A 9,629-nucleotide genomic window follows, 5' to 3' on the forward strand; every position below is an offset into this window, starting at 1 on the left:
TCACGTTAAATGTTAGATCGGATGTCGAAATGAGTTTTCGGACATGCATGAAAAAAGAATTTCACGCTAGCCTAGAAACCACTAGACGAATCTTTTGAGCCTAATTAATCCGTCATTAGCACATGGTAGTTACTGTAGCACTTATGGCTAATCATGGACTAATTATGCTTAAAAGATTCATGTCAAGATTTCTTTCATAACTGTGCAATTAGTTTTTTGGTTTATCTATATTTAATACTTTATTTATGTGTCCAAAAATTCAATGTGATGTTTTTGAAAAAAATTTTGGAACTAAACAAGACCTAATTTCTGTCAAGCTGTAGTATGGCCCAAGGTACTCCGGCTCTGCTTTTCTCCCCTCCTGCTAGTTTTTCACCAGAAAAGCAATGGCAGCTCTGTTCTAAATATAAATGTTTATGATTTCTTAAACATAAACTAAGGAGATGTTATGATATTATTCTAGGCACTTCAATGATTAATTTCTAAATTTAAAATTGATTAGATTCACTTTCTGATCATTTGATTCATCCGCTTAAGTTCCTTTTAAACAATCATTGCATCGACGTTTGCGAAAGCAAGTAATAAATGTATTGGAGAAGATAAAGTGGAGGATAATTGTATTAATATTTGATAAGTGAAAAGTATTTTAGTATTTTGTTTTTTATTGGTATGTGTGGGAAGGGTGGACGTTGCAAAAATATAGATACTTTGATCCAACTACCGTAAAAATTTATATTTAAGGATATGTGTCATAAAAGTACAAACCAATCACTAAATTTATCCCAAAGTTACATATTTGAGTTCACGTATCACAAAACTATTGACCAACCACCAAATTTATTATAAAATTACATATTTTTAGCTCACATATATAACAGAATTGTACAATTACTTGTGAAGTATCAAAGAACTACGTATGTTTTGAGTTTTGATACATATCACTATTGTTTTTTTTAAAAAAAAGTTGAAGAAGCTGTACTTTTGTTATAAATTGATGTCGAATCCATGTTTTGCGAACAACTTATGGTTGGATTTGTAGTTTTGTGATACAAACTTTAAAATATATAGGTGTTCAATTGTTTGATCAAATTATGTGTGGTTTTGTAAAATTTACTTAAAAAAGGTTATGTAAGATAACATAGGCCATCCCTACACAACATTCTAAATTCTATACAAGCGTGTGTTACTGTTCACATTCTACTCTATTACAATATGTTGCTTTCTTTGTAATATTCAACTCCACGTCAACAGGTCTGGTAATAGCAGTTTCAGAAGGGAAGGAAGAAACTGATCGCTCCAAACAAATAACAGTAAGTTATTAACAGATCGAATAATTGTTGTTTTGTGGCTTAGCTGCAGAGGCAGCTAACAGGTGAACTTGGACGCATGGTCGTCGGTGGTCCTCAGGACGTGGATTTGGAAGGGATGGCAGCCGCGCACGTACGTACGGCCGGATCCAAGACTGCTAAGCGGCGGCTTCCGTCTTAAGCAGCCCAGTAATGGTATATATCAATTTAGACGGTAGTTGTATGTAGATTTTGTCATGTCAAATATAGACGGCTAGATAGATAACTTCTATAATAAGTTGTTTATTTCAATGTATGCAATGTATTTAATATGTCCGGTTACACGAGAATGAGCCTTGCCGTCGTCCGGAGAAGACGACTCGTACAATGCCAGTATCACATTTGTTATCTATCAAATATCAGCTGAAACTCATGTGCATCAGGGCTAACATCACATAGGTATTAGGCCAAAAATGGTTATACTCACCTCTGAAAATGTTGATCCTCTTTTACACCCTCTCCCCCTTGTCTAGCGGCATCAACGAGGCGCTTGCCTCTTCTTCAGCGAGCCTCCCTCGACCTTCTTTCTCGAATAGAATCAATATCTAAGAAGTGAGAGGGACATGGATCTAGCCTCACCGGCTGGCAGAGGCGAAATCGGCTAAAAGTGTCACCGAGATCATCTTTATTAGATATATAGCACATAGAATCATAGATCGAAGCAGTGTTTTAGTAGAGATTTTAGGAATTTCGTCGGGGTTGACTAACCCTGGCAAAAGGGGTTGGTTCCGCCCCTGCCGGCTGGCCATTATTTTGTTTCTCAAACACCTGGTTCAGCAAGTTTCTTTGCTACCAGGCCGATAACCTAGGAACAAGCTTATCAACCGACGAGCCTCCATAGCTTATCAAATCGTACGGTGACATGCCTAGCAGCAACGTGCGGTAGATAGGGGTGGAGCTATGAGAAGTGACTAGTAGCGCATTGGGGTGGATGGACAAATACTAGGATGGCGATCGCGTTCTACTACCCATATTATTAACCAGGCTCTCTTGTGTTTTTCACGCGCATGCTTGCTGAACCGTTAAATGGTGTGTTTTTATAAAAATTTTTTATAGGAAAGTTATTTTAAATAAATCATATTAATCCATTTTACATTTTTTTATAACTAATAATTAATTAATTATGTACTAATAGATCAGTACATTTTCCGCACCAAATAAGTTATCTCCAACCGAATACAGCCGGCAACAAACATCACGTTGTAATTGGAGATACCGTCAAGGGGACGGATCAAGACGAGATCCCGTTCCATCTCATTCTGGATTTTAGGGGGTGTTTAGTTGGTGAAATAAAAATGTTTGCGTGTCACATCAGACGTTTGACCGGATATCGGAAAGGGTTTTCAGACAAAAATGAAAAAACGAATTTCATGGCTGGCATGGAAACCGCGAGACAAATCTTTTGAGCCTAATTAATCCGTGATTAGCGCACGTGGGTTACTGTAGCACTTATGGCTAATCATATACTAATTAGGCTCAAAAGATTCATCTCATGATTTCTCACATAACCGTGCAATTAGTTTTTCGATTTATCTATATTTAATACTCTATTTAGACGTTAAAAGATTTGATGTGATGTTTTTTGGTGAAAATTTTTGAGAACTAAACTAGGCCTTAAAAGGATCGATCGATCGGTATTCATGCTGGAAGTGTTAATTTCAATTCAGCCGGTCAGATTTTAAACAAGACTGCACGTACGGTACGAATGTGCTAATTAACCAGTAAGCTGCAGTTCGCGCCCTTCCACTACGGCCAGTTTGTCGGGGGATTCTTGTTAATTAGGATGGCCCCGTTTAAGATGCCAACACCCAACTGTCCTTAGAAAATTCTCTCAGGCATGCTACTGCCTGCAGCTACTTGCATGATTAAAAATCATATCTCCAAGTTACTCTCCCGGTTATCTCGACGGTACGTACGATGACTTCACGTGGCAATATATATTGATCTTAATTACAACCACAATACGTTAAGTTACATGCTTAATTATCATATGGTACGTATTCCACTAGCATACCGCAGCATGTATTGTATTATAAGATGTTACTTTATTTCTTCCATATTATAATATGTTTTGGTTTATCTTTGATCAATGAGTATATTTGTATGTGTCCGAATTAATTAGCATCCATATAAATTTAGAAAAATTTAAAACATCTTATAATATAAAATAGATATAATACACGAGAAGCGATGGTTAAACAATCTGGGTATATATAGCGTGCATTGACTGGTTTCTTCCGCACGTTTCACACAGCAGAAAAATGTGGAGTACTCATATTCTACGATCGCACGCATGACAAAATTGCGTAAGAGTAGTACGCTTCTCTTAACCAATCAATTATCAACTTCATGAACCCTGTAACCCAATCTTTTCGTTTGGTTTATCTTATAAGCCGATCTTAAATTTAGAGTTGATTTTGTATTTTTGTTGAAGTTTATTTTTTAGCCTCACTTTTTAGATAATTAAGAATAAACATTCACATATATATATATTATTCACAAATTATTTTTTGTTTGCAAGTATGTCGTTTTACATTAAAAAACCAAACAATCACCCTCTTATTATACTCCACTTGTTCTATATTATAAAAAAGTTTGATCAAATATAGATTCATTCATGAATTAATAAGATAATGATTAAAACATTTTATAATATGAAAGAGAAGTAATGCCTGGTTTGATGCACTACTATCTCTGGCATATATATTCAAATTTATCGTTAACAAGGAGTCGCATGTTATGGTGTTGTTTTTTTACAACATTTTTTTAGATTATCCAATTATATGACAACTATTTAGGAATATAAACGATTGAATTAACTGTGTACAAAGGGAGAAAAAAAAGCTTCACAATCAGCTGAGAAACTTTTATATTGATTTATTTTTTTGCATGAGCTGTAACTTTTTAGGAGCTTGGAAGCATATATGCCAACGGAATTCCACAATACATAATCAGAAACAGGCATGGCCTATATATGAGGAGGTTGATGATCGAGTATATTATATATTCGGACAGTCTATGGTTGGTGCCGAACAGTCCAACCAGGACAAAGCACGAGGGTTGCTCTATCCAGCAACGAGGTTAGAAAATGTAGTAGGTTAGAAAATGTAGTAGTAGCAACGAGCGTGCGTGTAGGCTGCAAAGGCGGGTAGCAGCTAGCTAGCCGATAGATGAACCACTGAATTAGAGCATATACGAGGTACAGATTTATAGCTAATTACTGTATAAATTAAAATATAATGTATGTATAAGAGATAAGACAATACAGTTATACAACATATGTTTAGTATATGTTTATAAATAACTATTGTATAGATAAATTAAAGCTACTAGTTGAACTTGCTCTATTATTGACGGGTCTATCGTCGCTAGTTGCAACTATATCTCTGCTCTCATATGGTTGCACGCACGCACGCACGCATGCATGCCACGATCCAACGACGCTCGCCGGCCCAAGATTTCGTGTTGTGCCGTCTCGGTGAAACTGCTGCGGATGGAAGGCGAGTTGCAGTACGTACACTTCGCTGCATGCAGCGGCCTAGCTATGCTATCCGTGGCAGCGAGAGGAGAGGAGGGTAGCATCGCGTGGAGCTTCGTGCGAGCTCTGACCGATGTTTTGTCCACTAGTACTGCTGCGTTCAAAGCTGCTACTACCACTGTGCTCCTCCAAACCCCTGCACTTTCGCGTTTGCCCTCCTGGTTACGAACAGTAGGTGTAGCTGCCACACCCACAGGTACGACGATCGATCGAGTCTACGGCTTGCATCGATCGTGTGCCGTATGTCGTGCAGATGGTCTCATTGTCCGTCTATGAATTCTGAGTCATTTAACAGTGGATTTTTGTAGTAGTTCTAATTAAACCGCTAATACAAAAAAAAAGGTCAACCTATGGTCCACATGTCCCAAAATAAATAAACCCCGGAGACTAAATGAAACATATGCGAGTATAAATATGGACATAGATGTATCTAGATTCGTATTGGCAGGATATATCACATTCAATCTTAGTTTACTTGTTTTGAGACAAAGCGGGTAAATCACTAACAACGATACACATGTTTAACCTATAAACTAATTCCTCTCTCCGACGAAGACTTAACCCTTTATTCGTCTTATATGAATACTTTATTTTTATAGTTGAGGATTGGTAAAACGGGGAATATGTGTCTTGATATTTGAAGAAAAATAAAAAATAATTGTATTTCAGTTTGGAAAAGTAAAAGACATTTTAGTCTTCATAGCTTTATATTGGTATGTGTAACGTAAGCTAAAAATAAATTCACTTTTAGGATTGAGGAATTATTTCTTAGATTCTACATATGAGCTAGTATAGCTCGGTCTATATGTGGATGGTTGTTAAGTTGCGGCGCGGGTGAAGATCCAAATCTTTGAACATTCAGAGGGCCGCCCGATTTGGATGGCTAGCAGTGTCTCTCTTCCTCAACAAGGAGATCATATCGTTCCTCCTTTTGGAGCAGGCAATCGATTCTGCTTTACTGCCTCCGTTCCATAATAATTTTATTTTTCGTGTCTAACGTTTGACCATTCATTTTATTTAAAAAATTTATACAAAAACTTTAAAAAAATTAGTCACGCATAAAATACTATTCATATTTTATCATCTAGTAACAATAAAAATATTAATCGTATTTTTTTAAATAAGACGAAGAGCCATATAAAAACTAAAAAATAAAGTTATTATGAGATAGAACTGTATAGCCTGGCTCTTTATCATCGATCAAACTTTTGTTCTCGTTCCTTCAAGTTGAGAAAGAGTGGTGGTGGAGATTAAAAAAGAAAAAAGGCAATGATGAATGATCTCCAAGCTGAATGTCGCTAGTACTAGCACATCATCATCATCATTCTCCTGCAGAATTTGTAATGGCTAATGATTGGAGTGAAACCTTTTCTCTCGATTTTTTTGGGTGGGTGGTGACTCAAATCTGAAAGCAGCACCTGCAGTGTACTTCAATTTTTTCTGAACAAATGCAGTGCAGGAATTGTAGCAGTATCCCATGCACTCGCTATCCTATCCACTGCATTCTGAATACCATGCAGACACTGGCTTTTTTTTTTTCAGATTCAGAAACTGAACCTGTAGGCCCAACCGAGCTGAACGTCCGGGACAAGCGCCAACAACAACAGCCCAATGGGCCAAATAGGCCGGAAGACCGGGTGTGCCGATTTCTGTGGGCCAACGGCCCGTGGGCGAGGATCCATGGCCCACCACACACCAGGATGCAGTGAACATTATATATATATTTTTGAAAAGAAGAGAACTCTCTCATCTCCATTTGGCAGAAACGAGCCTCCTACGAAGTGATATACACTAAACAAATGTTATTTGGTGAACATGATTAACTAAAACGGGAGCAAAATTTAAGTCACTTGTAGAAATCAAGAGGATGAAATGTAGTTTGACATGCAGTAATATGTGAAATATCAGGAGGGATATATGAACATAACAGTGCATTTTAGACAGGTTATATGCGCACGAGGCATAAATATACAAACGTGATTTATGTTCTATGAATCACCTGGGCCTGGCACACACTATACACACACACACTTCTTTTTCTAAATTTGATACATAGACAAGAAGTTTAGCTAATAGTAAAACATCGGAGTAGCTACATACAGATGTTTAAGACACACAATACGTTTAAATGACAAGTATGAGAGACTAACAATACCCAAAATTGTTGTAATCATCTCGTGAAGGAATTGCTTGGGATCGATCAAGTCGTCTTGGGCTTGGACGGTGCGAGCATGGCGCCGTAAAGAAAGCCGCACCCAAGCAGCAGAAGCAGGAAAGCCAGGAAGACCCGCACTGGTTCATCGACGAAGCCAGACCACGTGGCCAACACCGACACTGTCATCAGGATGTAGCCGCTCCGGGCCAGACTTCCCTCATCCGGAATGCCGTTCTCCATCTCCACATCATTCACCATTCCATCACTGCACGTCGTAAGAGTAATATAAGTTTTCGAGTAATTTAAGGGCAACACATGAATTTTGTATGAAGGTAGTCGATATATTCTATGTGAAATAGGAACATTATGGCATACTAAGGTCCAAAATATTCAATAAGTTATGACTACTGCTTTTCCTGCTACTTTTATAGGATGGTTTGCAACAAAAGAAACTGCGGTATGCTGAAAGTTTCATGTCTTACCGGCTTGTGTTCACTGGTGCTTCTGCACGTGTGCTGTGGTTGCCTCTGCGTCGATGATAATATACTGGAAAACTTATTTTGAAACCGTAGAGCCTGAGGCAGCCAACGAACCAGGTCACCAACGTGAGAAGCAACAGAGACCATGGCATGTTTTCCTGACTAGCCACAATCAACATGGTGGCACTAAACAGCATGGTCCCTAGTGCTGACGGGTCAAGTTCCTGCGCACCAATATTAGGGGCTTCATTCACCCTGTTGACATCGACACGCTGGCCACCACGGAGGCGGAGCACGAGGTGCAGGGTAGACTCCTTCTGGATATTATAATCTGAGAGGAGGCGGCCATCCTCAAGCTGTTTCCCGGCAAAGATCAAGCGCTGCTCATCCGGTGGAATGCCCTCCTTGTCCTGGATTTTGGCCTTGACATTATCAATAGTATCTGAGGACTCAACCTCAAGGGTGATGGTTTTCCCGGTGAGAGTCTTCACAAAGATCTGCATCTGCATGTACATAAACCACCAAAACAAATTTGTGAGAAACCACGACAAGACAACTAACTATACATGGAAATTGATAGGCGTAGAGCTGGAAGATGGCAGTAATTTAGCTGCTGTGACAAACATCAGCAAACAATTAGCTAACAACCACCACATACATATAGGCCAATTGGATTATGATGTACCTTAAACTGCCAGATTTCAGAGTTTATGGCTGAAGCCAGCAGTAATTAGTATAAATAAGTCGTGAACTTAGAGAAGATTTTGCATGCAGATGCAGCAGTAAACAGCACAAATCACAAAGTGCGCAGATCAGAAGTAGTATAGTGAAATTTAGATAGATAAATAGTAACCGAGTGGAATCTATATAAACAAAACTACTGGAAATGCTGACAGTAATATTGACATAAATGATCTTGTAAAGATAATGATTCGCATAAAGAATGGCGCATGCCTTGCAATTTTTTTACCCATAAGAGACAACATTCCAGCTTTCATAGTTAGAAAAACATAAGGAATACTCGTCAGTCACAAATATAATATATACATTATACAACAGCTGGTTCTACAATTATATCGAAATCTTCATGAACCTGACTCTGGCACAGCAAGTCAGCAACAGTATTATAGCAAAATATAATGCAAACAGTTGACAGAATCACGTGCATAACTACTACTACCTCTGTTCTAACTTTCTAGCCTGGCCTAAATTCATCAATTGATAAATGTATACAATTTATATATATGTCTAGATTTATTAGCATCCATGTGAACCATATAATCTAGGCAAGGCTATAAAGTCTTATATTGTGAAACGGATGGAGTAGAACAAAACCCATAACACCAAACGGGGAAATGAGTTACGCCAGAAGCAATCAGGCCGCACATTAACTGATTTGCATAGATTTTCAATAGTACAAGACAATATAGTTTTAAGGAAATTTCTCAATACCACATGCCCATGGGTGAAACAAAACACAAGATCATACATTCCTGTGAGACCCACATTCCCGTTCTTCGTCTTCCCCTTCCCCTCCTCTTTCCTTCCTGAGCGGAAGTTCCCCTGATCCCCTTTCAAATTCCAGGCAGCGGGATCATCGCCCTCTCCACGCCTCGCCCGGGAAGACACATGCGTCAGCCACTAGCTCGAGAAGAGAGGCACCGAAATCGAGAAAACGAGGTGAGCAACAAATTGTCTCCAACCAAGGTTTATCGAAATAAACCCCAGAATCTCTGCTCAGCAGTTTCTTCTTACGAGCTTTGCCATCTAAACCCTCTCACCCAAATCGAAGCTCGACACGCACGCATAACACACACGTCCCGAACAGATCGAACACGCGAGGAACACAGCACATGAGCGAATGCATCGAGGGAGTCGCCCCCGCTGCGTGCGTACCTTGGGATGAGAGCACCCGGGGGCTGTGGCCGAATCGAATCGATCGCTCGCGGTGGAGGAGGAGGGAGGGGATCGAGCGGAGAGACGGACGGGGCCGGCGACGAGACGAGGTAGCGGCGCGACGGAAGGGGGGAGGGAGGATCGGAGGAGTGGACAATGCCGAGTTGCGATCGCGCCGCCGCCGTCGCGCGCGGAGAAGGTGGAGAAGAGGACGA

The 9,629-nt window shown here is 39.5% G+C and overlaps 1 protein-coding gene across 2 annotated transcripts; it reads right to left on the reverse strand.

The window, feature by feature from the left end:
* Window positions 1-6,767: 6,767 nt before the first annotated feature.
* On the reverse strand, window positions 6,768-9,629 carry LOC107304379. 2 transcript variants are annotated; one of them, XM_015838244.1, is made up of 3 exons: window positions 9,415-9,629; window positions 7,522-8,021; window positions 6,768-7,304 (listed from the first exon to the last, which is right to left on the reverse strand). In XM_015838244.1, the coding sequence occupies exons 2-3, from the start codon at window positions 8,019-8,021 to the stop codon at window positions 7,085-7,087; spliced, it is 720 nt and encodes a 239-aa protein (XP_015693730.1). In that variant the 5' UTR covers window positions 9,415-9,629; the 3' UTR covers window positions 6,768-7,084. The 2 variants fall into 2 exon arrangements, with proteins under 2 accessions (XP_015693730.1, XP_015693731.1); XM_015838245.2 differs by lacking the exon at window positions 9,415-9,629 and adding an exon at window positions 9,008-9,289.

Source organism: Oryza brachyantha, chromosome 6 (assembly GCF_000231095.2).
Source record: "Oryza brachyantha chromosome 6, ObraRS2, whole genome shotgun sequence".
Classification (NCBI taxonomy): Eukaryota; Viridiplantae; Streptophyta; class Magnoliopsida; order Poales; family Poaceae; genus Oryza; species Oryza brachyantha.

Coding starts and splice junctions, on each gene's coding strand:
- LOC107304379 (XM_015838244.1), bottom strand. CDS start 8,021: ATGCAGATCTTTGTGAAGACTCTCACCGGGAAAACCATCACCCTTGAG. Junction 7,305..7,521: donor GCACCAGTGAACACAAGCCG/GTAAGACATGAA, acceptor TACGACGTGCAG/TGATGGAATGGTGAATGATG.